Raw genomic sequence first — 17,758 nt, 5'->3', positions numbered from 1 at the left:
GTAACCTAAAAAACGTATCATCTTCACTGTTTATAACACATGGTCAATAAAGGAAACAAAAATCCACAGAACTTAAAACACAGCCCCCATAACACCACGAGATTGTTCCCATTTTGATTTTCCTATGACCCATGATTCCTACACAACTGAAATCATTCTAGTTTAGCTTTGCTTGCAATACTTCAAGTACATTTTTATTCATTTATTCAAAAGATATCCTTAGCTATTTACTGTAGACTGAGCACAAAAAAAGGTAATAATCTTAGCCAGGTAATAATCCTAGCACTCAGGAGGCTGAGGCAGGGGTATTCACTATGAGTGGGTCAGCCTGGGTTACAAAGTGAGTTCAAGGCCAGCTTGAACTACATAGTGAGACCCTGTATCCAAGAACAAAACAAAACACCAACTTTTCTGCAGAAGCTTAGTCTTGATTCCCTTTGTAACAGTTGTATAATACTCCAGGACCCAGTAATGTAGCAATTATCTTCATTCAACTTAATTATTTTCCAATATTAAAAACATCTGGGAAGCCCGGAATGGTGGCACATGCCTATAATCCCCGCACTCAGGGAGCTAAGGCAGGAACACTGCAATGAGTTTGAGGCCAGCTTGGGTTTCATAGTTAGACCCCATCTGAAAAAAACCACACATACACAAAATAGGTGGGGAAATAGCTCAGTGGCACAGAGCCTGCCTGGTAAGCATAAGGTACTGAGTTTGATTCCCAGTACAAAATTAAAAAAAAAAAAAAAAGAAAAAGGGGGCACCCCACCAGGGGTGGTAGTGCTTGCCTGTAATTACAGTACTTCAGGAGCCTGAGGCAGGAGGATCCCAAGTTCCAGCCTAAGCAATTCAGCAAGACCCTTTCTCAAAATAGAAAATGGGGGTAGAGATGTAGCTCAATGTGAAGCTTTTAGGCTCAATCCCCAGTACTGCTACAAACAATTTTAGTAAAAATTATGATTTCATACCAACATCTGGCAAGCAGTTGATTTTTCTTCCAGTCCTGCAGTTTTAATACCAAAACTCTGTTGATCTCCAAGGTTCACAAATTCCCAGCCATCATCATCGCTCATGTTCTCCATGTCCTGGGCTATTTACACAAGGAAAACGTATGTGAAAAATAACAGTAAAGAGCAACAGAACAGCTGATGGGCCCTGGCAGAGACACCTACTGTCCAACAGGGCTACTTCAGGCTTGATGGACGCCGTCTTCATGAGTGGCCCCATTACCACTGGAAGATACTGCTGAAATTCCTTTCCAAGGATTTTGCACATTCTGGCCCAGGCCGAGATCATGTAAGAGATCTGGGGGAAAATGTAAAATTAAAACAGGCTTGAAGGAAGTACGACATGATAAAATCATTTGCCCACTTCATTTGGCTGATAGCCTCGTGGCCGTTTAGTAAGTACATTCCATAGTACCAGATACTTAAAAGGTTCCAAATCTGTAACAAAACTGTCTACCCTGGGATAAAGACAGCAGGTGAAGTGGTCCTATTTTTTTCCCTTTCATAAAGCAATTAATGTAAGTTTTGTTTCCTAAAAACCTAAATGAACCAAACATTTCAATGCCTGGATTTCCAAAGGTAGAAACACATCTGGTACAACTCTGTATCCTTACTGCTTCATTAAACATTATTAAAAATAAGGGGGAAAATCCTGTCCTCTTAGCTGCCGTAATCTTTGTGTAAGTGGCTGGATATAAGATACCACTTCCCTTACCACTGCATGTATACAGACTCAATCACCTGCAACTTTCTCATGGAGAATCTGGTCCTAGTTCATTAAGCCTAGAACCAGAAAGTGACCCCCTCAAATGTGCGTGTCTATCTGCCTATTTATTGCATGTGCACCGATACAATTTCCATTTCTTAGTATTAAAAAACCACCCGCTTTAATTGTAAAAACAAAGTCTATTCATTCCACAAGCACACTGGCTGTCTTCCCCATACAGGTATACTCAACGTGTTGATGTAAAAGTGACAGAGCCAGTGTGAACTACCTTTTCACACCTCTTCTCAGTTTGTACTCCCCTCAGCCTCCCTAGGGTTAGCAGTCTGTGAAGTGTCCTTCCTGCCTTTTATGTCAGTACACACAAAGATACATGTCACCTGTATACCACTTAGCAAAGGAAGTAAAACAACTACCCCCCACCAGTGAACACAACTTCTTTCAAAATGGCATTTTCCTACTTAAACTAAGGAACAATTACGTTAAAATTGTGTAAAAAAATTGTAACTCAATAATTATGAGTGCCTTGCTATACCACTGGACAATGTCAGATTATTTAAATTACGTGAGACATACATAACATTGCTCCAACAGCCTCTGTCCTGCCTAACACCAATAAAGTGAACAAACCAGGAAAGCCTTATGAAGAAGAGAGAGCATGTGGGTTCTGACACTGTTGGGTTTCTGTATTTCTTACAGTCAGATGTCAATCTGCATTCAAGAGCAGAAGAGATCCTCAAATGCAGGTGCACACTAAGTGGCTGATGAACGCATCCTGATCCCTGGAGAAAAATCTGCAAAGCCTAAGCATACAGAAGAAACTGCAGCCGTGATTGTGAAAGACACTGGCCCTGCAGAGCGACCATGCCCAAGAAGGCTCGGGAAGCAGGAGCAGCCGTTGAGCCCGTCTCTGAAACCATGAGTGAACGGCGCCTCAAGAAAGCGATCGCCTGTTTTCCAAAGGCACATTCAGCCCTGTGCTGTCCACAGCTCATGCATGGGTCCAGACAAGGGCAGCGGCCTGTGTACCTGAGGGTCGTCATCCTCCATGTCGTTGAAGTCTGTCTGGGTCTTCAGTAACAGCTGCATCACATCTGATGCATCCTGCATGAACTACAAGAGAATAGGAAGGAAATCAACACTGGCATCAAGTGTGCTGCAGGTCACAGATGTACTTCTGTACTGTTTAACAATAAAATAAAACAAACGAAAAGACTACACTTCTCACATGACTCATAATCCAACAGCTACCTTCAGTGATCCTCTTGCCTCAGCCTCGTGAGTGCTGGGATTACAGGATGTACCACCAGGCTGGGCGAAAACTATTAAACTTAAAAAAAAACCTTCATTATGTTAGACAGACTTTATAATAATCTTTCTAGAAAAATTTATTTTTTACCAAAGGTCAAAGTAAATTTCAGTAGAAAGAAGTTTGTAACAACATCAAGTTTTGATCTGTTTCAAGCAGAAAAAATTAACTCAGATACGGCAAGAAAATTTTGCATTGCTCCCCCATGGCTCACAGATTTTAGTTAGTAGGACTTTCATTTAGCTCTCCATTGTTCTGGCACTCTCACTGTATTATCAAATCGGCAGTGTTTCCAAGCCAGTATAGAAGCCAGCTCTCCACAGCATGGCAAACACTCATGTTTGGTCAGTTAGTGTGCTGAAAGTTAGTGTGCAGAAAGCACTTTAAAAGGTAAATTTATATTGACCCTGGCTTGGGAGGTGCGGGGGGAGGACAAACAGGGTCCCCGCTGACAGCTCTGAGGTCAGAACATGAAAGCTCAGGGACAGAGGAACTCACGGTGGCTCGGGCTAGATGGCTCTGAGATGCTGGCTGGGAATGCTGGCCCACGCTGGACAGTGGGCCCTGTCAGTTACTTTCTGAGGGTCCCTGCACACACTCCCTCCCAGGCTGCCTTTTCGATTTATCAGGAAAGCAGCTAGCACGGCTCTAGGCACACAAGAGTAGAACTAAATACACAAATACTGAACTCAACCTGCCTTTCTCTCTCACGAGACAGCTATGTGGTGGTAAAGAAACAGAAAGGGGGTGGCAGGAACATAGCTGAGTTAAGGATCATTAGTATCAACAATGAAAAACATAGACAATCTATTTATATAGAAAACAGAAGTAGCTGGGCACAGTGGTGTACACCTGTAATGCCAGCATGTGGGAGGCTGAGGCAGGAAGGTCATGGTATCAAAGCCAGCTTGAACTACAGTGAGAGCCTATTAAAAGAAAAAGAAAAAAAAAAAAATACGTAAAAAGAAAGATGAAGGCAAAAAATTCTGCACCCAGAAAATCATTTACCAGAAGGAAAAACTCCAGTACCCATAAAGCTGATATAGCCAACTTACAGCAAAACTAACATAATGCAGGTTTGCTTACCTTTTCCTTCCCAACTGCCAGGCCGATGAGGCTGATACATTCAATGGTTTTTCCTCTCAGAAGTCTGAGTTCCTTCTGTACTGCATTCTCAACGATGTGCTTAAGTGATGGCATAAATAAATCATAGTAGGGGACAAATTTTTCTTCTGCAGTATCTGCAACTGATGCAATGGATGTCACAACTTGTTCCAAAACTAACTTGGTGCCTTTCTGAATCAACTAGAAGAAACACAAAACAGGTTGCTTCAGTGAAAAAAGCTGCAAGAAATAGTTAAAATTTACTGCCGCCTTCCAGTTTGTGAATGCTTTCCTTAAATAGCAACCTGAGAGTACCTCTTCAGAAGCCAGAAACAGAGACTAGAGGTTCTGGAGGAAATTTACACAAAAAACAACCCACTGTTGGACTATTTATATGGATTTTCATTGTGTTAACTTAGCATGCCTTGCTGGGTGTGGTGGTGCATGCCTATAATCCCAGCACTCAGGAGGCTGAGGCAGGAGGATTGTTTTGAGTTTGAGACCAGTCTGGCCTACAAGGTAAGCACAAGGCCAACCTGAAAAGCATAGTGAGACCCTGTCTCAAAAAGACAAAAAACAAAGAAACAAACCCATAGCACCCTTATTCATTTTTATCCTGAAGTACTGCTGGTTCTAGATTCCAAGTCTGGACTCCTCTTCAATTTAATATCTTCTCTTTCTTCTTCGGTAATTTCCATCACTATTTACACCATGGCACAGAGAACATTCCCTTTCAAGCCCATTTCATTACAGGGGGCCCTCAAAATTATGAATGCACTCATATATGAACAACCCGGGTCACAATGGGAATGTCAGGTTTCATTTGCGACTGTGGTCTTGTGTTGTGACCCTCATGCTGGCTGCTTGTGTAGTTGTAAACAGACTCATGACGCCATCAAAGCACACAAAAGTGTTTGCAAGCGTTGGCCTGAGCCCAGAGGCACGTCTGCGGACATGGTTTCAGTCAGCACTTTATATCACCACCGCTATATGGAAACAGCCCCCAAAAGCTAGAAACATGCTAATGAAGGAGGAAAGGAAAGGAAAAAAGCAAACACAATTGAAAAGGAAGAAATGTGGAGAAGTATGAGTGGCATCTGTGTGACCTAGCTCACTAACATGCACAGCATGTCCTAATCTACCATCTTGACAGTCTTACAGAGAAACAATTTGTACAAAGCAGCTAGTGTTGCTAAAGTGTTATTCAAATTAGTAAGTCAAGAGGCCGGGGACTTAGCTCAAGTGGCTCAAGCGCTTGCCTGCTAAGTGCAAGGCAGTGAGTTTGGTCCACCGTACAAAAAAAAAAAAAAAAAATTAGTAAGTCATGATCAACAGTGTTATATGAGGTAGAAAGGTTATTAGTGAGACCCTGTCTCAACACAAAAACAAAAACAAAACCTGACAGACAGATGGCAGGTTCCGGCCTATCTGAGTCTATACTTTGTGAAAAAGCTAGGACTACTGCAGACATTGTACAGGGTGCCCCATCAGCGAGTGATAACGGTGAAATATTCTGTGCTACCAAGGAGTGGCTTCCCAATTTCAAAGTGAGAACTGGGGTTCACGGTATAATTCAGGTAACTGAAGCAGCCGGTGCTGATAAAAAAGGCTGCTGCAAGTTGCAGGTACCACTTTGAAACCTTGACACAGAAAAAATGGCTATTGCTCTCATCAAGTTTTCCACTGTAATAAGACTAGCATTTTCTGGAAGAAAATGCCCAGGAGAACTTATACTACCCAGGAAGATAAGCAAGCTATGAAGGGCAGGCTAACTTTCCTGCTATGTGCCAATATGAATGGTGACCTCAAGATAAGCCTCTTTATCACCCTGAGATCCCTAGTGTACAGAAAACAAAAAATCATGAAGAAAAGGGTGGGAGTCATGTGAAGATCTAATGCAAAAGTCTGGATAATAAAAATACTTTGTCTTGAATGGATCAGGGAGGCTTTCTGTCCTACTGTTAAGAAAGGACAAAGGTTTACCAGTCAAGGCCCTCCTCATCATGGACAATGCTCCTGCTCACTCATGAGGTTTGAGAGAACTGGCTGAAGAATTCCCACGGCTCTCAGTCAAGCTCCTCCCACCTAATACAGCTCCTCTACAGCAGCCTAAGGACCAGCAGGTTACAGCTAACTTTAAGAAGCTATACACCACAGAACTCTTCCTAAAGTGCTTTCAGATGGTCTCAGATACAGATGTAACTCTTTCAGAGTTCTGGAGGGAGCATTTCAAAGTCCTTTCTTATAGATGTAGATTTAACTGATAAATCCTGGGCCACTGTCTCTCTAGGGACACCAAGATCTGCCAGGAAGAAAATGTGGCCTAAAATTACACAGGAGAGAGACTCTAAAGGCTGTGCAGAGACCCTGAGGTTGGTGACACTGTCACCACAGCAGTCCACACACTTCCGGGCAGACAGTGGTAGTGCTGAGGAACTGGGGGAGGAACACTCAGAGGAACTGTGTACAGAGGAGCTCCAGCAACTTCTGGCTGAGCAACAGAGAATGGCAGCAGAGGACCTTTCTGAAGGGGAGTGGGTATCAGCCATCAGGGCAGCAAAGTTCTTCTTCTGAAGTAAAGGACATCCTGGAAAAAATGGACAGAGCTACAAACATTTGCAGAGAAGACCCACCCAGACAGAAAAAAGGCCATTCTTCTGCTGCATTCACCTGCTTAATGACAATGTCATGTTGTCCATAGCTTTGCCACCCTGACTGCTGGGCTTGGTTAGTACTTGGATGAGAGACAATGTCATGTCACACTACAGAACAATGTTCAAGAAAAGACAGAGACAACCTTAGGCCAGTTTTGGTGAATACACTAGGAAAATTATTGGTAAATTACGCACATTACACAACCTTTTTTTTTTAATCAGGAAAAGTTTAGTGGGTAAGGGGTGATTTGGGAGGTTCGGAATGCATCGTGGGTATTTCTATTATTCTTAGGGGGAAAAATAGTGTTGACTTACAATCAGCTTGGGTTACAACTGGCCCTTGTGAACAAATTGAGTTTGTAGGTCAAGAGTCCACTGTAGGTTCTAATCCAACACTCCTGGAAGCCGTCACTGAGGAACCCTGCTCTACCCACCTTCTTTTCCCTCACGATGAAGTGGAGACAAAGACCCATTTCCCTGCTCCTACATCCTGCAGGGTCTCTAGGCTGGCTAGTAACAATTGCCTCCTGCGTCTCTCAAGGCCCCAGCTGTCACTTGGAAAGACTGAACACCCTCACAGATTCACACGTTATCTAAGCCCTGTAACCACTCCAGATCTTCCTGAATTCCCCTTGTCAACGGCAAGCACACTTTCAGCAGAGCTCTTCACTTATTACGCTTTTTAAACAGCTGTGTTTTTGCCTAGCACATGACTATGGCACATAGTGAATACACTCATCATGAGGAGCTGGAACATGTACAGGCCACATCCTACTCTTTTACCTTTTGGTCTTCTCATAGGCAAAAGATCCACCTCCATGTTTCCTACTGTCTATCTTTTGTTCTGCTCTTTTTCTTTCTCTGCTCTTCTGCATCTGAATACCTACTTTGTGTTTAGTCTCAACCTTGCTGGTGACAACAGAAGAGTGTGCTTCCTCCTCTACTAGGCCGTGCTCTTTTCACACATCTCTGAACACTGCCCTTTTCCTGTCACCCCAGGCCTCATGCATTTGCATTGTGCATTTGTGATTGGCTCATTGTCTAGCGCTTGGATTGGGGAAGTGAGTGCCTCACAGGCCTAGGAGTGGAGCCAGGATGTGATGTCATGGCAGGAAGAAGGTTGTATCTCTCTTTTGCTGGTTTCTGCCTTGCCATTTCCAGCCGCCATGAACTGCGCCCACCATGCCACCCTGCCTTGGAGCCAACTGAGTATGGACTGAAATCTCCAAAAACTGTAAGAAATAAACCTTTCCTTTCCCAACTTTGAGCATCATGTATTTTGTCTCAGCGATGAGTAAAAATAACTAAGACACTGGCCCTCTGGGGACACAGACTCTGCACACTGCAGCTCTTTACCCAAGCCCACTTGTAAAGTCACACTGGATCCACCTACTTTTGATTTACCCATCCCCCAGGCAGTCCGTTTCTGTCCGTCTGCGGAAAGTTAAGTGCTTCCTAGATCACATTTTTAGCCTGCAGTCATCATGACAGCACACTGAGCACCTGGGCTTAGTAAATCGCTCTTCCTCTGGGTTCTGAGCCATCCATTCCTCAGTGTCCTCCTCCTCAGACTAGTCACTAAGGTCCTGCTGTGATCTGTGAACTGCTACTGGCCCATAAGTACAGGAGTTGAGAGTGTCAGAAACTTTACAGCAGTTTGACATTAGATTTATGGATAGTGAATCCAACAGTAAAAATGAATCTTTACCACGTGGGCTTTCGCACTCATTTTTATAGCCAAAACCCATTTCTGCTGTATCTGACAACTGGGCTTCAATCCTTGCTTTTAACTGTATTTTTGCTCTTGTACTGACATCAATCTGTTTTTCAGATTATATTGTAACTATAAACCACCTACTTGGATAGCCGGCACTTATTTTAAAAATACAACATTTTTAAAAAAGGACTCTGCACACTGTCAATTTCTGTCACCTTGGTTAGAAGAATGGTCAACAGTTTTTACTTCTCTCCTGTGGACTGTCTTTTAGAACTCTTCCTTCCCCCTATTTCCACAATTACCACCATGCTCCTGTGATGAACACTGCTCTGTTCCTTATACCTCCCCCCAAGGCTGCCATACTCGCTTCCCACCACCCTCTCCTGCAGCACTGGAGAACACAGAACAGTTCTTCCAAACTTACAGAAAACAAAGGTCAAAAACTCCTCTGCTTTGTCTTCAAGGCGACTCATGCACTGATTTTACCTAACTTTGAGCTGCAGCCTTCCTAACTCCAACACTGGCCCATGCTCTAGCAAAGTCTGCCTTATTCTACTGGCTCACTGTGGAACGCTCTCTTCCACCCCAATGACCTTGGTAAAAGTCCTCGTTCTCTAAGTCCTGCCACCAAGTCCACCTACAGTCACCTGTAAGTAGAGAGAGGAATGGTCTTAACTCACCTCCTGAAGCTTCAGCACCATAATGGAATGCAGATGCTTCACCAAGTTATCCAGGTATGGGATGAGCAATGTCTTGGGACAGTCTTCAGTGAAGTTGATGAGAGCGGCAGCAGCATGGGCCTGTACCCGCTGGTTGCCCTGGTCTTCCATGGTCTGCAGCAGAGCTGCAATCACCTGGGAGACGAAGCCAAGTCAGCGTACCTGTGGGAAGGGTTATGCCCGCTGACAGGTCTGACCCAAGAATCTTGCTACTTGCCTTCTCATGAAATTTCTTCTGGAAACCAGGTGCAAAATCTGTAGCCATCTGTCCCACAGCGTTGCAGGCTGCATACCTTACTCTTGGATGCTGCAAGTGTTTGCTTGCATTAGTAAACACAATGGATTCCCATGAGAAATGACAGTAATAATTAGGAATGAAACATTTACTGGTACTTACAGGATCCTGAAGGAAAAGTAAAACAAAATTGACTATCTCATTTAGAATCCCCTCCATTTGCTGGTGGCACCCTTCGCCAATGGCAGACAAGGCCATCAATCCTGCGTGCCGGTATTTCCAGTCAGCTACAAAAGAGAATTATATTCGAAGGAGTAATTAGATGCTCCAGAGATCATACTGGTAGTCTGAAGTATTAATTTGGAATCATTTTATTTGAAAAGAGTAACAAAACTTCTAAGACATTAATAAGAAAAATTAGGGCGGGGGATTTAGTTCAGTGATGCAGTGCCTGCCTGGCAAGTATGGAACCCTAGTTCAATTCTCAACACCAAAACAAAAACAAAGAAAAATGAGCTTGTAATCCCAGAAACAGCCAGAATCAGGGCCAACTTGAATTATTATAACAGTTCAAGGCCAACTGGACTTTATAGTGAGAAAGAAAAATGGTCAAGCAAAGTACCTGATTGTACTACTTCATTTTTAAGACTGGCAGTACTCACAGTACAGCATTTCTATTCCAAAGGTTAAGGAAACTGTCTCCATACAACTTATATAAACAATAAATATGTAGATTTTCTGTGTCATACACTGCTCTACTGACTGAATACAGATTTACTGATTCTTACTATCACCTTTTTTTTGGTACTGGAGATTGAATGCATGACCTAGCACTTGCCAGGCAGGTGCTTATGCCGCTGTGCTAAATCTTGGGCCCCGTCACCTTTCTTAAAAAAAAAAAAAAAAAAAAAAAAAAAAAAAAAAAAAAAAAAAAACAGCCGAGAAGAAAAGGTATGCCTCCTTTTAAGAACTTCTTTTATTCAGGCCTGTAATCCCAGCACTCAGGAGGCTGAGGCAGGACAGCTGTGAGGTCTGGACTACAAAGTGAGTTCAAGGCCAACCTGAACTGCATAGTTCAACCTTGTCTCAAAAAAAAAAATTACTGGATGACTTAATTGTATTCTAATTTAATAGTCACTCTTCGACTTTTGATTAATAGATTATTAACTATACAACATTTACTTTACTGGTCTCCACATTCTAGGCTGGTATATGTTTTCCCTGGTCCTGATTTCTAAGTATTTTTGCAGTATTATAGGCTATACTACTTCAAATTCTTGGTCAAACAAAACAAGATGCACATCAATCTATAATGCTGTGGTCTAAGTACAGTGGTGGCAACAATAGTTCTCACAGTGGGACACGGGCACATTGGGATTCTCTCAAATTAAAGTTCTTTGGGGGCGGGAGTCAAACTTCTCAAAATAATATCATGTCGTTCTCATTTTGAAGGTACAAATGGAGTATAGTACTCCAGATAGTAGAACATGTGTGAAATCCCAAGAGACTGAATATGCAAAACCGTAAAACGATTTAGCTATTTAAACATGTTTATAAAAATGCAAACTTATTCTTTGATTTGAAAGTTATTTTTCATGTTAATGATTCTATTTTTAAAAATTCCATTATTTTTAAATGAATATTTACAGTATTTGTTTTAATTTTTAAAACGGTAAACAACTGTTATGACCCACATAAACAAAAGCACTCAAGGATCTTTCATAATTTTTATGATGGTAAAGGGGGTTCTAAGACCAGAAACTTCCAAGACTAACAGAGCAAGTTGTAGAAAGATCTAAATTATGTCAGATCCATTTTTCACTTTGGGGAGTACAAAACTGATATAAAGTAACTAATTGTACTGCAAAGTATTCTGAAAAATTCCTACTATTCTGTTACATATTAAAATTTGACCAGATTCAATGCTCAGCATCACAGAACAAAAACTTTCATTATTTATAACCTACTATTTATGCTTTTAATTAACTTCAATCACTCCCCATAGTAATACATCACAATTTCTCAACTGACGAATAATCTCATGTTTACATATCAAACTCCTTAATCTAAAGAAGAAATGCAGTGGACACTTGATATTGTTATGTGGTTCAGAAAAAAAAAGACAAACTTCATATATTCCCATTCCCATTCTGGAAGCAAGTTCTGCAGAATGTAAGGCAGTGGTACGAGAATCTTAAGATGATTATCCATTTAAGGTTTAAAAACTGTAATGTTTATTATTTATAGCAAATATAAAGAAACTACTTCTTGAAGTAGAAGCACATGTTAAGTTTTCTTGAGTAAAAACACAGAGGCAAAAATTAAAGAATGCTATATATAAACAGATACTCATATGATTTCCCCAGTACCATTAATAATTATGTGTTTTCAAACTAGAAAATACGCATCATTTACTCTTGTTGGGCATTTTTTTCACATACATTATTTTTCACATACATTAAATAGATTTTAATCTGCTACCTGGATGTGGGCAATCATTTTCATATTTTACAGATGAGAAAACCAAGGTGCAAAAGATTTGCTGAAAGTCATACATTCAGCAACTCTTTCTTGAGAGTTCACAGTCAGTTGAGCATGTGGCATACATCTTTAATACTAGCTAATTGGAAACTGACAGGCAGATTACACGCAGGCGGCCAGCCTGGGCAGTTTAGCAAGATGCTAACTCAAAATAAAAAAATAAAAGGGGCTGGGAACATAGCATGGTATTTTCCTGGCTCCAATCCCCACCAGCACAAAACCCAACGAAGTCATTCCTTGTCATAAATGAAAAGCATTCTGCACACCTTAGGTTAACAGTCAAATTCTTTAAGGCAAATCTCAAGCACATTCACAACAAATCGATTTGAAGAGTCCTGTGACTCCATGGGTGGACACTGACTGTTCCCTTAAACAATCTTTTAGTATCTCTAGGTTTTGCTTCTGCTTAAAACTGGAAAGAGAGATTTGCTACAATGCAGTAAATGTTGTAAGTCAAGCAATCTGTGATGTCTCTATACTTCTGTAAAAAGACTAAATAGTTGAGGGTGAGGGGCAGTGGTGGTAATTCAAGACCCAGATAGATAATTATACTACTAAGAAGAGGCAATGGCTTTTCAGGACAAGTGCCCTAGAGTTCTCAACAATTCATTTCCATCTGAAGTTGGTATTGCCTCATTCCGTTTCACTACGTTTCCATCCTGCATCACTAGGGGTACATGTTGGGCATAGAGCCATGCTTAGCAGCAGGAAGACCCTGGATTCAGTCGCTACCACCAAAATAAACCAAAGAAATATCCTATATCAATGGAGCCATGCCTGGCTTTCATAGCTGCCTTACATGTAAAATATATATATATATATATGGGCACATGCACACATATATGTATGCTTACATCTAAAATAAACCAGGATTTCTGTAGGATTCCTGTAGAAGAGTGTTTGGTCAGCTTTATGTGTAATCAATAAAAACCATCAGCATGAACTGTAATTATGGCTGGTATGTGGTAATGGGATAAACTGGTGAGCAAATGAGACGGTGTATTTACATGGTATATTCACACTAACAATAAAACTAATACACATGCATAAATGAAGTCAGAGAAAAGTTTCAGAGTACTGTTAACAGTGGTCATCTGTGACACAAAGTAAACGACCTGTAAGACATACACTTCTGTGTTTTTTTGGAGACAGGTTCTGGCTATGTAGTTCAGGATGTAGCCCAGGCTGGCCTCAAACGTCCAGTGATCTTCCTGCCTCTGCCTGCCAACTGCTGGCATTACAACAGGTGCTACCATACCCAGCTCACTTCTGTGTTCTAATTTTTTCCCCCTGGTACCAGGTATCAAACTCACAACCTCACATTTACCAGGCAGGCGCTGTGCCACGAAGCCATCCTGGCTGATTTTTAAAATATATTGGGCACATTAACTTTGTAATTAAAAGGGGCCAATTAAAATAAAGATATAGCCACCGGGCATGGTGGTGCATGCCTATAATCCCAACCGTCTAGGAAGACAATGAGATAGGATTCTAGCCTGAGCAACTTAGTGGGACACTGTAAAAGAGGGGGAAACATGGGAGTGGTTTGGGGATGTAGCTCAGTAGTTTCAACCTCTTGTACTGGGGGATCCCCCTACTGCCCCTTGCAAAAAACCCAAAAACTTTGGTACTGAGATAAACTATAAGTACAAAGGCTGACAAATGACCAAATATTGGTCAAGGAAGTATTAACAGAAATACAGAAAACACTCCTGATTGTATTAGATATAACTTCTTTTTAACAGACAGTATTAGCTGGGCATGGTAGTTCATGCCTATAATCACAGCACACAAGAGGCTGAAGAGGAGGATCTTTGCAAGTTCAAGACCAGCCTGGGCTATAAAGTGAGCTCAGAGCCAGCCTGAACGACATAGTGAGACCCTGTCTCAAAAAGACCAAAATAACCAAACCAAAACCCAACAACTACAAAAAAAGACAGTATTAGATGAAGACAGATCATATGAATCAAACATGCTAATGTCATAAAAATTCATATAAGGATATGCTATTTAAATTAAAATTTAGCCAAAATGGTGGTGTACACCTGTAATCCTAGCACTCAGGAGGCAGAGGCAGGAGAACTGCCAGGCATTCAAGGCCATCGTGGGCTACATACATGAGTTCAAGGCCAACATATACTACTACATACTGACACCCTGTCTCCAAAAAAAAAATTTTTTTTCCAGTGTTTTTGGCTAGTGAGTAAATCTGTAAGTTTTTCTTTGGAACTAATGATTTTTTCCTATAAAGCCAATTCTGTGGACGGAAAGTTGAATAATATTCTTGGCAGTGAGGAAAAACATTCTTTAGCATAAAACACTGTTCCAAAAAGGTCTAACTAGAATTTCATCAGTAGATTATAAGAATTAGGTTAAGCATTCTATAAAAGGCAAAGATTAAAACACAGTCTTCAGATCTAAGATTTGGAAAGCCAAATTCCACCATGTTAGCATTTGAAGCACAGATAGCTTACGGTTTTGAAGCATCTGCATAATGTGTTCCTTGATCATCGGCAGAACAAGCTTTCCACCAAGTCCACAAGCCATCCGGTCTAAAGCACTCTCACCAGCCACCGCGTTGCTAAACATACAACGAACATATACAACACATTGAGAATATGTGCACTAAACATGTCATTAAATTAGGGCTGAGAACGAATTCAAGCAGTCTTTTGCATGTGCTATTGAAGCTGTGGGTAAAAATTCTACGGCTGAAAATAAAGACAAAATGAAAACTTTTATCATGCTGTACCATAGTTTAAAAAGTTCTGGATCTTACTTTTCAACACTCAGAGGTAAACAGCAGGCTGAGAATTGCATCTCATGTTCTGAGACACATTCCTCAAATTCATCAGCAGGCAGGACCTAGAAAACTGAAAGTGTTCAGAACGAACAGGATTTCCCCTCACGGCCAGCTTATTCATCTTTGAAGAGGTGCAACAGTGCACTGCCAACCAGCACAGACAGGCTGCGCACAAGACGGAAAGCACCAGTACACAGATGCACCTGCAGTTACTCTGGCTCAGAGCTGTGAGAGCGCCGCAGGGCACCTGTCACATATGTAACACTTAACTGGCCCATAAGACAGAAGTCTAAGGAATAAAACTATAAACGGTCTTTAGAACAGGTAGTTGGACCTCAAATTCTAATCTTGATAACAGTTATGAAAAGAAATCAAACAAAGTAACTCACTGGTAAGAAAATCTAAGTACAGAAAAGTAAGTTTCTTAAACCACAGACTAAATGTGGGGTTAGATGTTGTTTACAGGATGAATTGAAGGACAGGTAGCAGCATGCTGCAGTAACTGGATCAGAAGAAGGAAACTGGATCTAAGTCGTGTCCGTTCGCTGCAGCCCAGGGAAGTTTACTTTAATGTACTTCGGTTACCAGTCATGTCTAAAACAGATTAAGCTGCAAAAATGCAGCATTAATACTTACCTCTATAAATGCAAATTAAGAAAAAATGGTTACAAGTTCTTAACTTAAGCTCACCAACTGGCTATGTAATCTCAGACATATCACTAAATCTAAACTTTCCATTTCTGCATCTGAAAGGAGTACACCTTCATGACAACTCAAGAAAGTCAATTAAAGTAACAGAGCTCCAAGTGCTACGCTCCACGTACTCGTCGGGAGCCACCATCGCCTTTGCCAGTACAGATCTGGGACGCACTCTCCACAGGAAACAGTATTCACGGGCCTGTGGAGCTGAAATGAGTCAGTACAGCAGGAATCCCAGGGTCACTGTCACCCAGTGGACAAATCTCACACTACGCCCTCAGAATCTTAGCGTTAGACTCCATTACACTGGAAAAACAATGCTTTGTACGAAACTTTGCTTAAGCAACTTTTTAAGTGAGGTCTATACATATAAAAGTATCACCATAAAGTTCATTCACATATATTTTAAAAGAAATTCCTAATTTTGAAGAGTATTTAGATTCAAGAGTAAAAAAGATGGAGGCTTTATTTGCTGTACTTGAAGTCTGTCATAGGTATCTTTCCTGGCTACAAAAGTTTATGTACTATTCTTCATTAGTGAAATATGCTTGAAGAACTTGGATTAAACACACATCAATTTTAAAGACATAAATTATATAAGAAACTGAAGCTTCCCTGCCTCCCAGCCTGCTTTCCCAAGGCAGCTCTGTGCAGTCAGAGCAGGGTTACCTGTCAAAGTCGTCATCCTCCAGCTCATCTGCATTGGCCCAGTCCTCATCCTCTTCCAGATCAACCATCATCGCCAACATCTGAGGAACTGAAATGAGGAATTGTTTCACACTCAAAGACCGACTTCATGTAATCTTATCAGTATCACCTTTAGTACACACGAGAATTTTAAGCAAGATTTATTTCGCTTTTAAGAAAATAAAGCAAGGGGCTGGGGATTTAGCTCAGTGGCATAAGCACCTGCCTTGGAAGTGTGTAGTAGTGAGTTCGATCCCTGGCACCAATAAAAAAGAAAAAAAAAAAAAAAGAAAAGAAAGCAAAATATAATAGCCGGCTCTTGGTGTCCACAGGCTCCACACATCTTTAGGTTTAACCAAGCTCAGATCAAAAAAGCATCCAGGGGAAAAACTGCACATGTAGACTTTTTGGTTATTCCTGAATAATACAGTTTAAGGATTCACACAGCATTTATGTTGCATTCACTATTGTAAAAAATAAATACAGAATTTAAAGCATATGAGAGGATGTGAGGTTGCATGTAAATATTGTGCCATTTTATAAAAGGGACCTGGAACCAATTTCCCATGGATATCAAAAGGTCAAGTATATATCTGCTGGTGCCTCCAAAATCTAGCTTGTTCTGTTTGCATGTGGTAATTGTTGTTATAATAACAACAATAACAGGCAAAGGCTATGAGCACTGAATTCTACTGCATTCCCTTCTCCCCTTCACCAGAGATAAGCACTATCACAAAATATCTATCATTTCCAAACTTTTTACACTTGAACCAGATTTCTAAAGTTCTATACAAAATTACGTACTATTTTGAGATTTCACGAATACATTAAATGGTATTATACTGGGTGTACCTTTGGCAAGTTGCTTATTTCTACACACGAACTTCATTAATTATATATTCCACAAGATAAACGAAATACTCAGAGCTGCTGATGAACAACTTTCTTCTTCGAATTCGATTTGATGAGATTATTCTCCTTGGCAAATGGGAGCCCGGGCTGGAAACTGTTCCAACTATCTTCGATCCTTCCCAAATCTTTAAGACTCTCCTCGGCTGCTGCTAAACTTACTGCTGCGGAAGCTGCTCCAGCCATCGCACCTCACACCAGTGTGGCGCCTTGGAGCTGCACTCAGGAGTCCCGGCACCTCTACGGTGTGCTGGCAGCCTTTCTGACAAACTACATTTCGTGGCTGCGCTCTGCCAGAATTCTGCCCTGTGAATTTTCTTTCTTGACCTCTGTCTGTTTCCTAGATGCCAAAACTTTGTTGACTGTGGGCTCTTACAATTATTTTCTCTGAGTTTGTTGCTTATCTTTCTAATTTCAAATATTTGGTTGGTTAAAAGATTCTTAGTATTTGCAAACACAGAAGGGTTTGTATCTATGGTTTGTGACAGTCTTAATTATTTCTTCCATATTCCAGGAACCATGTCCTTGCCCAAATTTTAGGGTCAATTCTATCATGACCAACTCTATTAGGATTTTGACTGAAATGATACTGGATTTATTGTTGAAAAAGACTAAAGTTCACCTCTTCCGCTAGACTTTTAATGTGT

The 17,758-nt window shown here is 41.1% G+C and overlaps 1 protein-coding gene across 2 annotated transcripts in view; it reads right to left on the bottom strand.

The window, feature by feature from the left end:
* The window catches only part of Ipo5 (importin 5), a 52,172-nt gene that overhangs the window by 11,127 nt on the left and 23,287 nt on the right, over positions 1-17,758 (bottom strand). For both annotated transcript variants that reach the window (XM_063246955.1, XM_063246954.1), the window contains 9 exons: positions 16,185-16,272; positions 14,488-14,594; positions 9,635-9,759; positions 9,455-9,544; positions 9,199-9,372; positions 4,130-4,348; positions 2,764-2,847; positions 1,176-1,308; positions 972-1,093 (listed from right to left, as the gene is read on the bottom strand). In XM_063246955.1, coding sequence (XP_063103025.1) covers positions 972-1,093; positions 1,176-1,308; positions 2,764-2,847; positions 4,130-4,348; positions 9,199-9,372; positions 9,455-9,544; positions 9,635-9,759; positions 14,488-14,594; positions 16,185-16,272 — 1,142 coding nt within the window. The remainder of the gene's footprint in view (positions 1-971; positions 1,094-1,175; positions 1,309-2,763; positions 2,848-4,129; positions 4,349-9,198; positions 9,373-9,454; positions 9,545-9,634; positions 9,760-14,487; positions 14,595-16,184; positions 16,273-17,758) is intronic.

The sequence above is a fragment of the Cavia porcellus genome, unplaced genomic scaffold (assembly GCF_034190915.1).
Source record: "Cavia porcellus strain 051 isolate PalLab524CR breed Dunkin Hartley unplaced genomic scaffold, mCavPor4.1 scaffold_4, whole genome shotgun sequence".
Taxonomy (NCBI): domain Eukaryota; kingdom Metazoa; phylum Chordata; class Mammalia; order Rodentia; family Caviidae; genus Cavia; species Cavia porcellus.
Note: the sequence above shows the minus strand (reverse complement) of the source record. Positions and strands in the feature narration are given on the sequence as shown.